The sequence below is a fragment of the Zootoca vivipara genome, chromosome 13 (genome assembly GCF_965207765.1).
Source record: "Zootoca vivipara chromosome 13, rZooViv2.hap1.1, whole genome shotgun sequence".
NCBI classification, from domain to species: Eukaryota; Metazoa; Chordata; class Lepidosauria; order Squamata; family Lacertidae; genus Zootoca; species Zootoca vivipara.
This window is the reverse complement of record NC_142596.1, coordinates 14,525,192-14,545,995: the sequence shown is the minus strand read 5'-3', so window position 1 is coordinate 14,545,995 and position 20,804 is coordinate 14,525,192. Positions and strand designations below refer to the sequence as shown.

General features: G+C 44.4%; 1 protein-coding gene across 1 annotated transcript; it reads right to left on the bottom strand.

Annotated features, from left to right (window-relative positions):
- Window positions 1–184: 184 nt before the first annotated feature.
- On the bottom strand, window positions 185–19,133 carry HDC (histidine decarboxylase). The gene is made up of 12 exons (XM_035131156.3): window positions 19,028–19,133; window positions 17,347–17,519; window positions 14,620–14,733; window positions 11,523–11,645; window positions 8,566–8,700; window positions 7,334–7,477; window positions 6,304–6,370; window positions 5,889–6,051; window positions 5,696–5,786; window positions 3,036–3,134; window positions 2,007–2,108; window positions 185–1,144 (listed from the first exon to the last, which is right to left on the bottom strand). Exons 1-12 carry the CDS (start codon window positions 19,053–19,055, stop codon window positions 392–394), a joined length of 1,992 nt encoding a protein of 663 aa, XP_034987047.3. The 5' UTR covers window positions 19,056–19,133; the 3' UTR covers window positions 185–391.
- Window positions 19,134–20,804: the final 1,671 nt, after the last annotated feature.

The window sequence follows — 20,804 nt, the reverse complement described above, 5'->3', positions numbered from 1 at the left end:
GTAAAACTGAATAAAAAAGATTGTGCAAAAAAAACCAACCCCAATTCTCAAGGGGCAGTTTTGAACTGATGTCCTCTAGTTGCTGACCCCCTTTTGTATGACAGCTTACCAACCCACAATGGGAAAACTCCATTGAGTAATATATGGAAGTTTCATCTGCAATGAAACATGAAATGCCAGGCACAATGCTAAATAGTTTTATTTCTCTTTTAAACTTATTAAATATACAGGCTTTAAAAAAAATAGCACAGTCTTCTGTAACTAATATAATTATTTTATATATTATTAGAGAGGGTCGTAGATTATTGCATTGGATGAGAATAAGCAGGCTTTGGTTCTCGCTGCCTCGAGGAGAGAGGAGGGGGCCAGTCGTTTGAGGCTGGAGGAATGACTACACGGTGGCCTGTAGAGGGCAGCACGGAAGCTGGAGCCCACACTGAATCGTGCATTCCGGAAAACTGGGCACGCTGTAAAATTTCAGGTGTTTCTTCAGGGCGCTTTTCTTGAGCATCAGTATCTCTCTGGGCAATTGGGAAAGGAGTTTCTCGCCAGCGCAAGGTCCGCTCTTCCCGGGGACCTCCAAGCCCATGGCCTTTGGGTGGCCTGCTTCCCAAAAGCCAGCTGTCGGCACACTGAGGGAGCGGGCTGTCTTTTTCTTGCTTTGGACAGAGAACGAGGGCACTTTGTGGCTGGTGGGGCTCAGGCCGCCTTCTGTGAAGCAGTCGTCCAAATGAGGATCCTCGGGCACGGTGACGTTTTCACCAAACAACCATGGAGAAGGGCTTAGAGAGCCTCTTCGAGGCTGCACAGTTATTTTGCACTGGGACCTTTTGCTTTCATCTTCCTCCAAGTAAGAAAAAGGAGCAGCGCCTGTTGATTTAGAAATGGGGCTGGTTATCACGTTGGGAACTTGTACCCCTTCCTCTGAGATGGCGACAGGTTTGGGCGGATGGTGCATGTTTAAGACCTGCACCGCGGCCTGTTGGATGAGGGCCCAGTCTCGTCGAATGTCCTCTCGGGTCGTAAACTGAGACGTCACAGTGAACCGAATGATGAACTTGTCGTGAACCGTGGCCGGAATAACAAAGAGCTTTCCCGATTTGTTCAGATCTTTTAAGACCTTTTCCGTCATCCAGTTAGGGCCCTGTTTTCGAAAGATAGTCATATCGTGATAATCCACGTACAAATTGTTTTCAAAGTAATAATATAATAATAATTTATTATTTATACCCCGCCCAACTGGCTGGGTTTCCCTGGCCACTCTGGGCGGCTCTTAACAGAATATTAAAAACTTGATAAAACATCAAACATTTAAAAACTTCCCCCAAACAGGCCTGCCTTCAGATGTCTTCTAAAAGTCAGATAGTTGTTTATTTCCTTGACATCTGATGGGAGGGCGTTCCACAGGGTGGGTGCCACCACCGAGAAGACCCTCTGCATGGTTCCCTGTAACCTCACTTCTTGCAGGGAGGGAACTGCCAGAAGGCCCTCGGAGCTGGACCTCAGTGTCCGGGCTGAACGATGGGGGTAGAGACACAATGGGCCGAGGCCATTGAGGGCTTTAAAGGTCAGCACCAAGGACAGAGGCCATGCAACTGAATGCACAAATTCCCATCATAGCCAGTGAAATCAGGTCTGTGAACTTAACTTATGCTTTTTCCTATTAAAAGATGACTTGGTGGAGAGTGTGTATGCATGATAGAAGTTTATAAAGTTATACTTGAAGTGGATGAATTAGCGGATTTTTCTCCCTCACCCATAGCAACTAGGATGTGGAAACAGCCAGTAACTTAGACTGTATCCACACTGAGGGATATGGAGCAGCCTTGTTAATGGCCTGGCTATATTCCACCACCACCACCCCTTCAGCCTTCCATTGGAGATGTATGGTAGAGATGCTCATAGTGATTCATTCTCTCCTACGCTCTTTCTTCATAGCTGGTTTTTTTTGGGGGGGGGGTGAAGTGGGTTGTTTTAAATTCTAGAGGGGGAACTTTTGCTCTTACCTTTAAACGAAACACAACCAGTCCAAGGTGTCTCTTAGCAGGGATTTCAAACAGGGGGTCACTTCTAACCAGTGACTCAAAATATTTGGCCATCTCAGTGCCCTACAGTTTCCAAAAAAGCATAAGAAATTATTGCTTTACAATGAGTTTTATTAAATCTTCCAAATTATTACATAACTCCAATCTTAGGTATTGGTTTGTTTGTTTTTTTACACATTTTCTTCTTGACTTCCTGCACCTCCTTCCTTGATTTTTTTAATTTCCCCCTTAATATCTGCATTAACACGCATCTACATTTATTTTTTAAGCCTGCAAAATCCATTTTCTACATTTTTCCATTGCTCATATCTCAAATCCTGCCCGTGATTTCATGAGAATTAACTTTGATAGGTAATCCACAATGGCCTCCATTCTTCTGTTAAAAAGAGGACATCATTTTGTCCTCTTGTTTTAGCATAAGCAATTATCATTTCCAACAGAGCAGTGCAAAAGTCATAGGATGCAGAATTAAAATGAAAACATAATCTTGCCCAGAACAAAAGAGACGTCCCTGACCACCCTCAAAGCTTTAAGTAGTTAACATTTTAACATACAGAAATGCTGGAGAAACTTTGGGGTACCTACACACCATTGGCATCTAAAAACTGTGCCTGGCTGCTGGCTAGCAAGCTTGCTTTCTTATCTGACTCATTAGCCAAAGTTCTGCATATTACACAAAGTTGCCAGCAAAGATGTGTATAGAATCATAGAGTTGTAGAGCTGGAAGGGACCCAAAGGGTCATCTAGTCCAACCCCCTGCAACACAGGGATCTTTTGCCCAACATGAGGCTCGGACCTACAACCCTGAGATTAAGAGTCTCATGCTCTACCAACTGAGCTATCCCAGCTGGATATATTGTTAGGAGAAATTCATACAAAAGCGCCGATGGATTTTTATTAGAACTGCGCTTAAGAGTGGGGGAAATGAGAAACCAAAATTGACAGATTCGCCCATGCCCAGTCACACATTTACACCTCCAGTTCACCTACATGCCTGACGTGGTCTTGAAGCTTCTTCACACCAAACGAGCGGATCACAAACCAGAGCTTCAGAGAACGAAACCTTCGGCTCAGTGGGATTTGCCAGTGCTGTAAATCAAACAACAGCCAGAGGTTAGCTAGGAGAAAAAGGTGGAGAAGGGTAGGATGTTGAAACTTGCCAAGGGCACGAAAGCTACATATATGGGATTTCATTCTACTTATTGATGGGGAGCGACTGTACCTCGGCAACAGAGAAAGCTCATGCATCTGTCTGCGTTTCCGATAACACACTCCTGCAACCTCCCCAAACCTGTTGCCCTCCAGCTGTTTTGGACTATAGCTCCCATCAGCCACAGTCTGCATTTTGTGTGTGTCCAAACAGAGACTAGATGCCCACAAGGCCTCATTTGAGTTAGAATTAAACAGAGACCGGGTCCAGGAATCTCTCCTAGTATCCCCCCGGTAAACAGAGAACAAATAAAAAGTGGTGCCTCCTTCTGAGATCTACAAATGTACAAATTTTTATAAATCTGCAGTATATAAATCAGGCAAATAAGTAAATATCCCCCTCATGACTGAATAACTGGAGAATTCCCCACTAGTGAGATTAAGGCAAAGGCCTTCCTATCCACAAGGCATGCCCTCCAAACACATTTGAGCCCAGCCCATCTCGTTTCAGAAACCGAGTTCCCATATGCACTATACATTTCAAGCACTAGGACAGTGTTTCTCAACCTTTTTGGGGCCACGGCACACTTGTTCCGTGAAAAAAATCACGAGGCACACCACCATTAAAAAAGTTAAAAAATTTAACTCTGTGCCGCCCTATATTATAATTATGACTGCAAGAAACACTTGCCAAATATTGCTTTCCGGCGAGTCAGAGGTGTGTATTGGCGGCCGCCAGGCTCGTTTGCACTGACCTTTGGGAAAGAGGAGGAGAAATATTGCTTTCCGGCAGGTTAGTGTTGTTTATTGGCGGCCGCCAGACACGTGACAATGCAAATCGCCCTTCTCGTCGCCGCACGTCGCGGCACACCAGCCAGCGTCTCGTGGCACACTAGTGTGCTGCGGAACAGCGGTTGAGAAACGCTGCACTAGGATACCACTTTAAACAGTCATGGCTTCTCCACCCCCCAAAAAAGAATCTAGGAACACCTCACAGAAACATAGGCTTTGTGGTAAATCTCGCCTGAAAACATCTCAGAGGCTGTGATAAGAGGAAGAGAATAATAATATTAGAACTGTTGGAAAAGATCTGGACTATGTTGGATTAAAGGGACCGGAAAGAACTTGGAACTTTGATTAGAATGGCGTCAATTATCGATATTCAGAAGCCTCAGAATTTGAAGCATGGGGAAGCAAAAATTTTATAATTTGGCATAATAGATATATATTTGTATAATTTGGAATAATTGGTTTGATCCAATTGATTTGTAAGTGAAAATCTAATAAAAATTGATTTTTTAAAAAAAAGAATCTAGGTACTGTGGTTTATTAAGGGTTTTTGTTAGGTGAGCCCCTATTCCCCTCCCAGAGGTGCAGTGCTCAGAGCAGTTCAACAATCAATTCTTCTTCCCAAGAGTGCAGCTCGGTGAGGGGAATAAGGGTCTCCTAACAACTCTCAACACCCTTAACAAATGACAGTTCCCAGGATAATTTGATGGGAGTCATATGTCACACACTAATATGTGACATATATGAGACTAATACGTCTTCCAAAGCAACTACTCTATTCCGAACTTAAAAATGGAAAGCATAATGCTGGGGGTCAACAAAATAGGTTTAAAGACTCTATCAAGGCAAAAAAAAAAAGGAGTATAAACACTGACAACTGGGAAACACTGGCCTGTGAGCGCTCCAAATGGAGAACAGTCTTTACCAACGATTTCATGGACTTTGAAGATGCTCAAACTCAGGACGAAAGGGAGAAACGTGCTAAGAAGAAGGCATGTTTCGCAAACCCTCACTGTGATCAACTCCCACCCGGAAACCTATGTCCCCACTGTGGAAGGACGTGTGGATCCAGAATTGGCCTCCACACATACCTGCCAAGTTGCTGTCGGAGAAATAAGGGACCGGGCCGAAAGTAGCAGACCGGAAGTAGCGCTGCCGCCATTTTGGAACTGGGCGGAGCATGCTCAGAAGTGACTTTTGATGCTGCTTTGCCCAGTTCCAAAATGGCCACCGTGCCAGAAGTCGCACTGCAGCCATTTTGGAACTGGGCAGAGCAGCATCAAAAGTTGCTTCTGAGCATGCTCCGCCCAGTTCCAAAACGGCCGCCGCGCCAGAATAAACTGGGGAAAAACAAAAAAATCCGTTTTTTCAGCTAGGAACAGCTGGAAAAATGGGGATTTCCCGGGGAATACGGGAGACTTGGCAGCTATGCCTCCACAGTCAGTTACGGACTTACTGTTAAGACTGTGTTCATGGAAGACAATCTTACTCGGCTACGAAGGATCGCCAAAGAAGAAGACTAATATGTGAGAACTACTACTGATTATGATGGTGTATGTTTTGCCTAAGGAGGTAAATAATTTTCTGGGGATTTGTTATGGGAGAAAAGTTATGGGAGGAGAGAATCAGCCCCCTACTGCTATTTTGCAAACAAACACAGAAATCTGGTGTCTGGTCTAGAACAGCCCTCCACTTGTATTCAGTTTACTCACCATGAAGTCTGTGGCTGACCCCGTGTTGGGATGTCTGAGGTAGATGGGATTAACACTGAAGGTTTGCTGCAGCTTGTTTTTATCCTTGATCCTATACAATTGGGGACCAGGGGGGAATAATTGGTCATTGGGGGGGGGGAATTTCAGAGACTTAGAATTTCACGTGTGCGCAAGCTTTGAGCCTCACACTCACCAGAACGCTGTGCAGTCGAAGTGAACCATCATCCATTTGGAAGGGTTGAAGGTAAAAGAATCTGCGTATTCTATTCCAGTCAAAAATGTTCTGAATTCTGGGCAGAGGAACGCCGTCCCAGCATAGGCAGCATCAACATGAAGCCAGAGTCCCTCTTTAGAACCTAATGAGCAAATGAAGGTGATGTTTGAGAAGGTATAGAGATGTACTGAATCTTCTCTGTCTGCCCTTGCACCGGCAGATGACCAAATTTAAAGGCTGCACAACAACGAGATCTAATGCAGCAATTGCACTAGTGGAAGCTTGTTGCGCAACAGTTGATTCCTGTGCAATAGCTGATACTTGCGCAAGCTGTTGTATTGCCATAAAATCTAGAACCAGATATTTGCTTTTGAGAAGTATTGAGACTACTTACATACGGGTCCCAGCTCCGAAAGGCTGTCAAAAGCACAGACTCCAGTTGTTCCAAGAGTTGCACAAACCTAGACAAAAACAGGGAGTGGTCAAGAAAGCACAGCAGAACATGCAAAAACACCAGAGACACAAATTCATTGGTTAACAAAAAGTCCACTCGCAGGATGGAGATAAGTCGGCCATCAGTTTTCAGGGAGTTGAAGGCAATACGGGAGAGACATCATTGCTCAGCTGCTGATAAAACAGGTTTTGCAAGTGTTAGAAAAACCTGCACAACTTGTTTTAACCAGAGATGGAAATAAATAAATAAATAAATAAATAAATAAATAAATAAATAAATAATCATTATTATTATTTATACCCGCCCATCCGGCTGGGTTTCCCCAAGCACTCTGGGCAGCTTCCAACAGACATTAAAATACAATAATCCATTAAACATTAAAAGCTTCCCTAAACAAGGCTGCCTTCAGGTGTCTGCTAAAAGTATGGTAGTTGTTTATCTCTTTGACATCTGGTGGGAGGGCATTCCACAGGGCGGGTGCCAGTACCGAGAAGGCCCTCTGCCTGGTTCCCTGTAGCTTGGCTTCTCGTAGCGAGGGAACGGCCAGAAGGCCCTTGGCGCTGGACCTGTGTCCGGGCAGAACGATGGGGGAATGGCTGGACATGTTCTAAACAACGTCAGGGCTTCCACAACCTTCAGCTCTGAAAAGTGTCACCTGTCTTTCTTCAACCATAGTTTTATGCTCCTTAAAGAAGTTGCTGTTCTAGCTTTCTGTCTGTCTGTCTGTCTGTCTATCTATCTATCTATCTATCTATCTATCTATCTATCTATCTATCTGGTCCAATATCTTGTTCTCACAGTTGCCAACCAGATGCCTCTGAGAAAACCTCACACAGAAACCAAGCACAAGAGCAGTCTCCTTTCCCGTGGTTTCCAGAAACTGACACTCAGAAGCAATACTTCAACCAAGGAAGTAGAGGAGAACCATCAAGGCCAATAGCCTTCCAAGTATATAGAGAACAAAACTTACAAAGATGGGCACCAGGCCACGGCTTCTGTCTTCTTCAATGGCTTTTTTCAAGGTTTCTCCTCTCAAGGAAAAATTCTCATCCACAGGAAGAAATCTCATCTTCACGAGGGAAATTAAACCCGCCTTTTCTACTGAGGAGTGAGCCTGAGAAGACAAGCAAGGAATTTCCAGGGAATCATCTGCTGGTAATGTTGGTCAAGAGGAGCCCATACTACAACACTATTTAGTCAATACAATTACAATTAAGTTTGGCTGAAGGCCTGACCCGATTTGTCCTTGGTGCATATATTCAGCCTATATATTTTAAAGGATAGGTGTTGTTCGGTCCCAGCTCCTGCCCACCTAGCAGTTCAAAAGCACGTCAAAGTGCAAGTAGATAAATTGGTACCACCCCGGCAGGAAGGTAAATGGCGTTTCTGTGTGCGCTGCTCTGGTTTCGCCAGAAGCAGCTTAGTCATGCTGGCCACATGACCCAGAAAAACTGTCTGCAGACAAACACCGGCTCCCTCGGCTTGTAAAGCGAGATGAGCACTGCAACCCCAGAATCGTTCGTGACTGGACTTAACTGTCAGGGGTCCTTTACCTTTATGCATCCTTCTTTTTCCAAAACCCACACCCCTAGACATGCAGGCCTGCATCAAAAACACGGGGCACTTCCAGACTGTTGATATTTTTGAGTGGCATCCAAACAGCTAAATTCATGTTGCCCGATCAGAGTTGATCGGGAAGTCATGCACAACAAACCCACTTCCCCAACAGATCAGACTTTTTTGTGATAAGGAAAATGTGGGTTAAGGCATGGATGCAAGGGAATTTAACCTCCTTGCAAACAAATCAGAATGAGTACCCACTGCTTCGAGTCCTACCCTCTGGAGGAGCAGGAAACAATTTTGCTCTATCTTCTGTGTAGCAGCCCTGTAGATATTTGAAGGTGGCTATCATAACATAAAAGTTTCCTTTTATCCAGGCTAATTATACCCAACTCCTTCAACCATTCCTCATAAGGCTTGGTTTCCAGACCGTTTATCATTTTGGCCGTCTTCTGCCCTTATTACCAATATCCTTCTTAAACTGTGGTGCCTAGAACTGGAGTCAACAACTCTCAGCATCCATCACAAACTACAGTTCCCAGGATGTTTGGGAGGAAACCGTGACTGTTTAAAGCAGTACAATACTATTTTAAATGTATAGTCCAGATGGGGCCTAACTCATAGACACACTCTCTCATTTACCTGATCTGAGGCATAAGCAATGAGACGAGAGTTCAGAGCAGAATCGTCTGCACCTGGCTCAGACTCCTTCATTTCCAGAATTTTATTCTTCCTTGCAGCCAACAGAGCGACCAGGGTTGATTCACTAACTGTACTCTGCAGAAAGAAAGAAAGAAACTCTCCTTATTATTAACAGCAACCTATATGACAAACACACACAGGTATATAGGAAGCTCCCTTATATATCCAGGCCCCTTCCAGACTGTCACTATTTCATGGCTGCGATTCAGTCACAAACTGGTATATTCAGTCTACGCAATTAAAGTGGATTTGGCACCTCCGCACCACTAACTCAAGTTCCGATGGCGAAATGCACTGCAAAAGTGTTGAATCACAATTGCTCGACCCCAGAGGTGGGTAACCTTTTTCAGCCTGACGGTCATATTGACTTCTGGGCAGCAGCGGAGCAAGCCAATCGGGAGCCTGGAGCAGCGTGCGTGCCCTGCACTCAGGGACGGGGCCAGCTGCCCATGGGGGGGGGCAAGCTGGGGCACGACACTCCACGGGGCCTCTGAAGAGTCTGACTGCCTCCTCCCACTCAGCCGCCCTACAGCTGAGGGGCATGCGGCAGATGGACTGTTTGGGGCAGTGCGGAGCCTGCGGGCACCCAAACTATCACGTCACTCCCAGGAGAAACACGTGGCTCGGGCGCTCCAGGCCCCACAGTGAGTGCCACCCGGCATTTTGTCACCCCCCTCACTGGTGACACCTGGGGAGACACACCCCCACCACACACCCCTTCCTCCGCCCCTGCTTCTGGGTAGCCTTCCCAGGCCACATGGCAATGGTGACTGGAGCCAGAGGCCAAAGCAAATCATTTATCGCCTGTCCAGTTATTATTGAATAGGACGTCCATATTTTCACCAGAGAAATATTGGAGGCTAGGAGCCCTGCCCCCTCATAGAATCCTAGAATCATAGAGTTGGAAGAGACCACAAGGGCCATCCAGTCCAAACCCTTGCCAAGGAGGAAAAACCATCAAAGCATTCCTGACAGATGGCTGTCAAGCCTCTGCTTAAAGACCTCCAAAGAAGGAGAGACTCCACCACACTCCTTGGCAGCAAATTCCAGTGTCGAACAGCTCTTACTTTCAGGAAGTTCTTCCTAATGTTTAGGTGGAATCTTCTTTCTTGTAGCTTGAATCCATTGTTCTGTGTCCGCTTCTCGGGAGCAGCAGAAAAGGATGTCTATCATATCACCCCTTAACCTACTCTTCTCCAGGCTAAACATGCCCAGCTCCCTAAGCCACTCCTCATAAGGCATCGTTTCCAGGCCTTTGGCCATTTTGGTTGCCCTCTTCTGGACACATTCCAACTTGTCAATATCCTTCTTGAACTGTGGTGCCCAGAACTGGACACAGTACTCCAGGTGAGGTCTGACCAGAGCAGAATGCAGTGTTACTATTATTTCCCTTGATCTAGATGCTATACTCCTAATGATGCAGCCCAGAATTGCTTTTTAAACTGCTGCATCACACTGTTGACTTGTGTCAAGTTTGTGGTCTACCAAGACTCCTAGATCCTTTTCACATGTACTGCTCTCAAGCCAGGTGTCACCCATCCTGTATTTGTGCCTTTCATATTTTTTTTTGCCCAAGTGTAGTACTTTACATGCTCCCTGGGCCACTCCGCCACTGCTCTGGGTGGCTGGGTGAAGCATAGAGGCTCCCCTGGGTGCTTCAGTAGAGCTCCTTGCCAAGGGTGCAAGGAAGCCTAGGTACGCCTCTGTCTGGAAGTAATAAAGGTCAGACTATTTAGCTCAGCTAAAGCTTTCTGAATAGCAGCTGGTTGAGGTTTTTCTTGCCATCTACGTACTTGCCATCTCCTTTTTTTAACTTGAAATTATCAGGGATTGGACTTGTGGCTTTCCACATGTAGAGCCTGTACTGTGTCTCTGAGCTACGGGCTCCTTCCGCTGGAAAACTGTACCTTGCTGTTTTAATCTACAAACTGCTAATTCATTTTGTCCCCACTGCAGGTTGGGTTGCGATCTACGGATCATTTCATCATGGGCCAATAGTGACACCTACTGTTTGCTCTAAGAAATGATATTAATCTCTCTCGTTTATAATAATGCTTCTTTTTAGAAAAGACTGTGCGGATGTTGTTGGTCCAGAGATGGAAAGAAGATAAAGTCCCTACCAGAGAAGAATGGCAGATCAAATTGAGTGATTATGCCAAAATGGCTAAAATGACCGGAAGAATCAGAAATCAGGGAGACCAAAATTTTAATAAGGAATGGGGGAAATTTATAATTTATCTTAAAAGCCATTGTAAACAGTTAAAATCGTTAGTAGGATTAGAATAACAGTTGTAGTTTAATGGTGAATTTTGGACACAATGGAGAGGTAAAAGATTTGGATTATTATAAAAGATGCAGGAGGAAATGATGAACAATAGGACCCACAAAGGGGAGGAGGGAAGTGCAGGAGATTCTCTGGGGTCTTGTTTCTATGTTGTATGTTGGCTATGTGATTGTAAAATATATAAAATATTAGATATAGATATAGATATAGCTTATTTTTTGCTCAAAGCACATCACAAACTATTCCGCAGATGTCCAAACAAGATGGTAGAACAATAATAGAGAAATGATGTCTATGGCCATACTACCCTAAACATGCCTGTTCTTGTCTGATCTCAGAAGCTAAGCAGGGTCAGGCCTGGTTCGTACTTGGATGGGAGACTGCCGAGGAATACTGAGTGTCGTAGGCTTAAAAAAAGAGAGAGAGAGAGAGAGTAGGGAAATGGTGGCCCTCCAGATACTGATGAACTCACATCATCAATGGCCATTGGTCATGCTAGCTGTGGCTGATGGGAGTTTTGGAGTTCCCCTGGTTCGCCCTCTCTTGCACTAGAAGTTGTGAGCATGTTCAGACTAAAACCAAAGAAAACACGCAGCCCTCCTGAGCTACTTACCTGCAGGATACCTCCGCCCCTGCTGTCTGGATGATGATGCAAGAAGAAATTTGGGAGACCTAACATCTGAGCCAACCAGTCCATCATGTTCATTTCCAGTTCTGTGCAGGCTGGGCTGGATGCCTGCAAGTGTGAAAGAGATACAGGATGAGTAAAAGGATCTCTTTTTACTGGGTCAAAGCCTACCGATGAAAGAATATGCATTGTGTAGGGAATGGGAAGCTGCTAGATCTGCAGCCTACTCGTGAGTAGGGATGCTTGAATCTCTGTTTCAGCTTCTCTTTTTTCCTACTCTTAAGTTCAGCCCTTAACCATAGCAGTTAGTGGTTTGTTTGAAATCCCTGTGAAAAATCATCATCATTTTAATACAAATTCTCCTGGCATGCACATCTTTGTATGCAAGTTTTCTTCACATGCATATTTCTGCAAAGCAATTTCGCTTAATATGATGGGGTTCTGTTTTGTTTTTTTGCATGTAAGCTCATATTTGTGATTTTGTATGTATTTTGTTTAGCTGGAAAACTGCATTGTCACATTTGGAGAAGTGCAAATTTTAAAGCATCCATCTATGATTTTTGCTTAGCTTCATTAAGATTTAATTGTATTAGTTTATGTAATTTATTTAGATTTCTGCTTTTCTTTTTTTCTTTTTTTTAGTTCTTTGTAACCTTTTAAAATCTTTTTTCTTCTTTTCATGTTTAAAAGTTTTGATCTGTATGCATTTGCAATATAACTCAATAATAATAATAAAAGCATCAGGGCCTTTCGGTTTGCATTATCAGAGCAAATTAGATAAAATTGCATTAAAATGAAAACTACTGGATTTCTTCCCCAACCCTATCTACAGAAGTATTCTGTTAAAACACTTTGCATGACTGCCCTCTAGTGTTAACATCATGTACCAGTATGGTAGAGTAAATCTGTAAGAAGCTGTTTTGCCTAAGCAAATAAGCGCTTTAAATAATAATAATAATAATAATAATAATAATAATAATAATAATAATAATAATATGTTTTAATAAGATTTTCCATAAGTAACCAGTGTCACTGAAGGCTGGCTTTAATTGGGGGGGGGGGGCTGCCAGTGAGTAGCAGAAATACTACTTGTGTTCAGCCCAGTTAGGAACTGACCCTGAATCTTTTTCCCAAAGTGCTTCTGCAAAAGTAATGAATTTGGGAGGACTTGTATTAGAGGGATGATCTGGGTTGCCAAGGATAGTAATTTGGGGAAAGAAATTAATTTAATATGAATTTATCTAGAAGTGATTTAGGGATAAGGAATGGGGGTAACAAAAATGGAACTTAATTGATTGATTGATTGAGCAGGGTCTTGTTGAGAAATAATTTTTTAACACCGTAGCACTAACTTTTTTCCAATATCCAACTCCTACAATATTATTATTATTATTATTTAGATTTATATACCTCCCTTCATAATAAGATCTAAGGGCGGTTCACAGAATAAAATGCAGGATAAAAAGGTAAAGGTAAAGGACCCCTGACAGTTAAGTCCAGTCGCAGATGACTCTGGGGTTGCAGCGCTCATCTCACTTTACTGGCCGAGGGAACCGGTGTTTGTCCACAGACAGTTTTTCCGGGTCATGTGGCCAGCATGACTAAGCAACTTCTGGCGAACCAGAGCAGCACACAGAAACGCCATTTACCTTCCCAACGCAGCAGTACCTATTTATCTGCTATTTATCTGCTAGGTTGACAGGAGCTGGGACAGAGCAACGGGAGCTCACCCTGTCGCGGGGATTTGAACCGCCGACCATCTGATCGACAAGCCCAAGAGGCTCAGTGGTTTAGACCGCAGCGCCACCCGCGTACCAAAATGCAGGATAAAATCAAGTAAATAAGTAAATCAAAACAATAAACCCCCCCTCTTCCCACAGACACATTTAAGAGGCTGTAGAACAGTGGTTCCCAATTAGGGGTCCAGGGACCTCTGGGGGTCAGTCAGCAGAATACACCAAGACAGTCCACGGCCCCATCCCTTGCCTCCCCCCCACCAACTAACTTTTTGTCATTTTTGCATTGTGATATCACAAATTTTATGGTCCGTTTTAGCGCCGTGCAATTTGTCAATATAGTGGCCAAAATCGGTTTTGAAATCACACTGCGATAACTGTTTTGGCCCAGCAATATGCAGCAATGTATCGATCCTCACACGAGGGAGAGCAGGGCAGACGATTTCCAGGCACCGCCAATGTTTCTGGCACAACGGGACACCATGACGGAAGCCAGAGCGTATGGAAACGCCGTTTACCTTCCTGCTGCAGCGGTACCTATTTATCTACTTGCACTGGCGTGCTTTCGAACTGCTAGGCTGACAGGAGCTGGGACAGAGCAACAAGAGCTCGCTTCGTTGCAGGGATTCGAACCACTGACCTTCCAATCAGCAAGCCCAAGAGGGACAGTGCCACCCGCATCCCTTTTACCGATGTTGCACAATGATCTCTCTTGTAAGTCAAACGGAATCCATTCCGGAAGACTATTCAACTTTGGAAACCAGAGTGTGGCTTATGATTGGCTGCAAGAAGCTCATGCAGCCAATCGGAAGCTGGGGAAGCTCCATCAGACATTCGGGTTCCAAAGAACGTTCGCAAACTGGAACACTCACTTCTGGGTTTGCGGCATTCGGGAGCCAAAACGTCTGAGTACCAAGGCGTTCGGGATCCAAGGTATGACTGTATACCTAAAATCCTTGGCTTATTAGGGCCTACTCCACATTTTGCTCAAAAAATTACTTTGCCGAGGTAACTACCATAGTTATCGAAATTTTCAACAGTAGGGGGTCCATGACTTGGCTTTTGATATATAGGGGGTCCTCAGTAATTAGCTAATTGGGAACCACTGCTGTAGAATATCAATCAGCCAAAGGCTTGGTTGAAGATAAGACAATATCTTAGAGAGGCTATGATATTATAATACCAGCCATGTACATAGGTAGTTAAACGTAACAAACGTTGATATAATAAATGTATATTAAAAAGGTTAATCAGGTACAAAGTCTTTCAGCAGTCGACAACCATGATTTTGTTGAGCAGCATCAATGAGCAGCATGAAAACTCCCAAGAAAAGCGGTGTCATTTACCCAGGTAAATCCCAAGCAATTAATGGCGTCTGCCAGCATGTCACCCAGGAGAGAAGGCCAGGAAGTGAGAGCCGGAAAGTAGGCATGCATGTGTGGACTCTGCCAATGGACAACCTGGGTTAAAAACAAGAGTCGGGTGAGAAAGGGTTGATTACTGCAGAAAACAAGTGAAAAGGAGCAAAAGGTTACCTTAACTTGCCCTCCAACATTTCTCAGATGAAAATAATAATAATAATTAATAATAATAATAATAATAATAATAATTTATACCCCGCCCATGTGGCTGGGTTTCCCCTGCCACTCTGGGCGGCTCCCAACAGAATATTAAAAGCACGATAAAACATCAAAACATTAAAAACTTCCCTAAACAGGGCTGTCTTCCCTAAACAGGGCTGCCTTCAGACATCTTCTAAAAGTCAGTTGTTTATTTCCTTGGCATCTGATGGGAGGGCGTTCCACAGGGCGGGTGCCACTACTGAGAAGGCCCTCTACCTGGTTCCCTGTAACCTCACTTCTCTCAGTGAGGGAACCGCCAGAAGGCCCTTGGCTCTGGACCTCAGTGTCCGGGCTGAACGATGGGGATGGAGACACTCCTTAAGGGAGATCCTAGGGACATCCTATTAATTCTACTATTTCTACCCCGCCCAACTAACTGGATAGCCCCAGACACTCTAGGCAGCTTCCAACAAATATAAAGATACATGAGGACATTCCAGGATCAAATCAGAAACCAGGACGTCTTCTGTAAATCCAGGACTGTCCCTGGAAAATAGGGACACTTGGAGGGTCTAAAGCAGAGAGCCACATCTGTAAATGCCCTCTCTGTTGTTTCTAGTAATGTTCTATCCTCTGCACAATTAAAAGGATGCGTGTGAAACCTACAGCTTAGTTCCATGTCACTCTTGGTTGCTTTTCAAAGTTCCCTGCCTACTTTGCAAACTCCACCCACTTTGACTTTGGCCCTGTCCGCTTTGGGCTGTGGCTCCACCCACCACTGCCATGCAGATTGCTCCCGGGGGGGGGGGGGGGATGTGGTGCTTGGGAGGAGGGAAGTTGTCTACCCCGGAATTAAAGGCACAAGATCTTCAACCTCCTTTACCCCAGGTTGTTAGACTGCAAAGGGGGGAGGACCGCAGTCCCCGCCGAGGGCATCTCAGATCTGATGGAAGCATCTTTGCATTTTTAATTCATGTCAAAGGAAATAGAAGACTGTGAGACTAGTAGTAGATAAATGTCTCACTAAAGCAAAACCATTTATCTCAACGAAACATGCCTGTTTAGAGGAAATGGAAACCCATCCATAAAGAGGAAGCAATACGGATTTTCTAAGAAGAAAGCCATCACAGTACAGTTTTCTTCTGGTTTCTATTCATTATTTATCGTATGTAGGAAGGAATACAGTGGTACCTCTACTTACGAATTTAATGTGTTTCGAACACACATTTGTAAGCCGAAAAAATTGTAAGTCGAATCCCATAGGAATGCATTGGGAGAAAAAATTCGTAAGTCGAAGCAACCCTATCTAAAAATTCGTAAGTAGAAAAAATCCTATCTAAACCGCATCCAAGATGGCGGACGGAGCTCCATTTGTAAGTAGAAAAATTCGTAAGTAGAGTTATTTGTAAGTAGAGGTACCACTGTATGCAGCTGACTCATACGGGGATCGAATCTGCAACCTTGCCGTTATACAGAATGCCTTTGTTAATTTTCCAGCTACTACTATCATCATCACAAAAACTACTGAGCATTGATACCACACTTTTCAAATGTTCAAAATGCTTCATGTACCTTACCAAAAAAAACCCTACGAGGTCGGACAGCATCATCTCCATATTGCAAATGCCAGAGTCTGACAGATTATGATGATGATGATGATTATTATTATTTAATTTGTATACCAGCCTTCATCCACAGATCTCAAGGTGGTTCACTACGTAAATAATAAATCATTATTATTGTAAGGGTGACTCCCTACAGGGAGCCAGCCCCCATCATCCTAACGTCCACCTCGCCAAGCACAGGCAGCAGCACTGGGTCTGAAGCAGCCAGGGGGGGAGGGGAGAGACTCAGAGGGAGAGAGAAGGCAGCTTGCGGAACAATGGGAAAGCTCAGGGGAGGAGAGATGTAGGCAAGGGCTCAAGGATGCTGGAGAGCCCTTCCACCGCCTTGACCAGGAGGAGGCTGAGAGGGCATCGCTCATTCCGGCGCAAGAGTTAAGGAGAGCACCGTGACGCAGGTCAAGGGGGAGGCGTTTTGGCGTGCCCAGACTACTTTGCTGGCGTAGAAACAGACGTACGCCATTGCCGGATTCTGATTCAGAATGAGAGGTCATGTTTTACGCTATCTCTGCACTGTAAATACTTTGCACAATAAAAGTCTTTAAAGACAAACTGGACTCAAGCGGAGTTACTCTAGAGTAGCCACGACGACCCTCTGACAATTATATTATTATTATTATTATTATTATTATTATTATTATTATTATTATTATTATTATTAAATGCTCACCAGCCCCAACTGTTTGTGCTGAACTCATATGAGCGTGTGAGAAAATTTGGGAGGCTACTTTCATGCAGGTTCTTATGAAAGGAGAGAGATGTCCCTGTTTGCCCTTCCTTTAGGGACAGTCTTCCAAACAGGTCCTTAGAATTGGGTCTCAAGGAAGGACTTGTTTAGGGGATGAAAGCAAGACCACACCTGCTGTTGCATCTCACTAGAAGTCCTTACCCCAGGCATGATTATCTTCTCAATGTCTTTGAAGATGTTGTCCCAGCTTTCTGGCTCGAAAGGAGCACTGTCTGGCAGCTGGTCTCTCATGTAACCGGGCTGCACATCAGGAGACACCCGTCTCTCCCTAAGGCTGGTCAGGTACTGGCAAATGTAGTCCACCATCTCTTTTCCTGGAAGAAGAAGCAGTTGTGAACTCAGAGACAGCTTTTCCTATCAATTTCGGGGTCAGTTCAGCCCTACATGCCCTACAGCCCTACATCACCACGGTATCAAAACAACGACTTGCATGGGTGAATCAGTCACTACCAATTAATGGCCGCAAACAGAGATTTCTTTCGGTGTCGCCTGATGTCAACTTCACAGTTTTTGATGGAGCCAGAGCTCTCACAATGCTGTTCTGGAAGCCATGAACCAAGGAGGGTTTAAGCCTGCAATACTTACACCTGCTTACTAGGGTGTGAGCCCCACTGAGGACAATTGGACGCTTACTCCTGAGGACTGCATTGCAATCTTACGTGTCCTTATCTATCAATAAAATTGATTGAACGAAAGGATTGCCAGTTAAGGAGGAATGGCTTGTGAAGCTGATGGAATATACTGAAACGGCGAAAATAACTGCCAAATTAATAAGAGGACATAACAATAAAGTGTTTAAGTAGGACTGGAAATCACTGAAGGAATATCTATCAAATTATCACCAATATATGAAGTCACAAGCAGGATTTGAAATATGAGCTGTGGATTACTGAAAGATTTAATGATAGTGGGGTTTAGATAATAAAAAATATGTGTGTAATAAAAACAGCTGATAAAAAAGAGTAAAAAACAAACATCAGGAAAGGAGGGGTGAGGGATGTCAAAAAGAAATTTTGCATGTAAAAAAAAAAGGATATATGATGACAAGTGCTCTGAAATATAGTTGGAGACTTAATAAAAATTATATTGGGGGGGGATTAAATTGGTTTAACACAGTGGTTCTTCCGAAGAAACATACATGAGATAACCTTGTAAAGGAGGAATGAGGAACTGGTGGTCACTGGACTTCAGGTCTCATTGACCCTGACCATTGCCAATGTTGGCTGGGGCTGATGGGAGTTGGAGTCCAAGGCTGCAGTCCTCTGCACATTTATCTGTAAGCCCTGTGGAACTCACCGGGACTTGCTACTGAGTGGACCCGCCCCACAGCACTTCACCACATGTCGTGTACTGGTAGCCCGACCGAATGGAGCACGTTTTCTTATTAGGAATAATAGCAGGTTTTGTTTCACCTTTGTTTATTTTATGTATGTATGCATGTATATATGTATGTATAGTTAGACAGATAGATGCAGATGGATGAATGGACAGATAATGTTTTAATACCACTTTTGTCAAAATCACAAAATGAAGCACAGTGTAAAAACAAAATTACAAAAAAAAACCGAGCATGTTCTAGAAATCATAATAATGGATTGCATCCAATGTTCTGCTAAGAGGAGACCACTGAAATTAATGGACGCAACCTACTTAAGTCACATGAACCTAATAATAATAATAATAATAATAATAATGTGACAAAACAACAACAACAACAGTAAACATAATCAACAACAGCAACATAAGCATCATTTGAGTTTATAAAGTACTACCGTATCATAACCCAGTGGGAATTCCAGCAAAACCTCATCCATTTGCTCACCTCTCTGTCGGTATTCCTCTTGGTCCATGATTCCGCTTTCTGAAGGAATCTCTTCTTCCAAACTGAGTTGTGGTGTGAGTGGACAAGTCGGCTGCAGACACCTCTGCCTTTTCTCAACTGATGCCCATTCACTCTCCATCCCTTTTTATACCCTCCGTTATCTGCCAGCCATGGTAGATTGCACGTCAGCAAGTTATTAGGAAATGATGACTCCCTGCCTAACTGCTGCTCCCCTGCTTCTCTCCAAGAATACCTTTGATGTCTAGCATCCTTCTCTTGAGTAAATTAGGGACTCTATTAATATTTTCAATGCGACAGGAAACAAAGATGACTACGATAGGTTGCCCAACAAGGGTAATTCAGTACCAGCAACAGTGAAGGAAGGAAGAGAGAGAGAGAGAGAGAGAGAGAGAGAGAGAGAGAGAGAGAGAGAGAGAGAGAGAGAGAGAGAGAGATTTAAGCTGCATCAGGCTAAATATTTGGAACTGAGTGAGTTCTTCATTGGAGGAAATTCTTCAGACACAATACAGTACTCTGTTGTTTTGAATTCAACCAAAGCTCATTGCAGAGATCAACCCAAAATAGCATACTGTAAATCAGGATGCGGGTGGCAGGGTGATCTAAACCACTGAAGAAGAAGAAGAAGAGTTTGGATTTGATATCCCGCTTTATCACTACCCGAAGGAGTCTCAAAGCGGCTAACATTCTCCTTTCCCGTCCTCCCCCACAACAAACACTCTATGAGGTGAGTGGGGCTGAGAGACTTTAGAGAAGTGTGACTGGCCCAAGGTCACCCAGCAGCTGCATGTGGAGGAGCGGAGACGCGAACCCGGTTCCCCAGATTACGAGTCCACCGCTCTTAACCACTACACCACACTGGCTCTCCTCTTGGGCTTGCCGATCAGAAGGTCGCTGGTTCGAATCCCCGTGGTGGGGTGAGCTCCCATTGCTCTGTCCCAGCTCCTGCCAACCTAGCAGTTTAAAAGCATGCCAGTGCAAGTAGATAAATAGGTATCTCTGCAGCAGGAAGGTAAACGGCATTTCCGTGCGCTCTGGTTTCCGTCACGGTGTTCCGTTGTGCCAGAAGCAGTTTAGTCCTGCTGGCCACATGACCCGGAAAGCTGTCTGTGGACGAACGCTGGCTCCCTCGGCCTGAAAGCTTTTTTACTTGGGATAATTAGAGAGGAATTACCCAAGAAAGACTAAGTAGCACCTTAAAGACCAACTAAGAGTTGCTGCTGCATCGGCAGCAATGGCTATGGCGTGCTCCTTGCAGCATCCCCCCCCACACACACATTCTGTCCCTACAGGAGGAGCTGCTGGTCCCACCTCATACCCCTAGGAGGAGATGGAGGGGGGCTACCCTCTGGGCTCTGTACCCACCTGGCATGAATCAGAGTGGGCTCCATTCTACCCTGTGGCGGCTTTTGATTCCCACGTCAGCCTTCGGGTAAAGTTGATCTGATTCCCCCTCCCTTGTTCCTGATGTAGAACTTTATCCGCCTGTCTGTCCCCCCCCCCCCCCCCGTGTTCCTGATAGATATTAATTCACCCCTTCTTCCTCTCAAAAATGTCATTCAGTTTTTGGTAACAATATTGTGTGCAGGGTGAATGCGAATCACGGATATGTCTAGTAAACATCATTTTCTAAAAACTTGAGCTGAATCACTGGGTATCCCTTTTCATTTTTACTTTTTTATTTTAGCTTCCTATGTATTATATAATTATGCTGCTCCTCTTCTAAGGAACACAGACCAGACTGGTAGCTTCTACTGGA

Coding starts and splice junctions, on each gene's coding strand:
- HDC (XM_035131156.3), bottom strand. CDS start 19,055: ATGGACCAAGAGGAATACCGACAGAGAG. Junction 7,478..8,565: donor TTGCTTATGCCTCAGATCAG/GTAAATGAGAGA, acceptor TTGTCTTCTCAG/GCTCACTCCTCAGTAGAAAA. Junction 3,135..5,695: donor GGTCAGCCACAGACTTCATG/GTGAGTAAACTG, acceptor TTTGATTTACAG/CACTGGCAAATCCCACTGAG.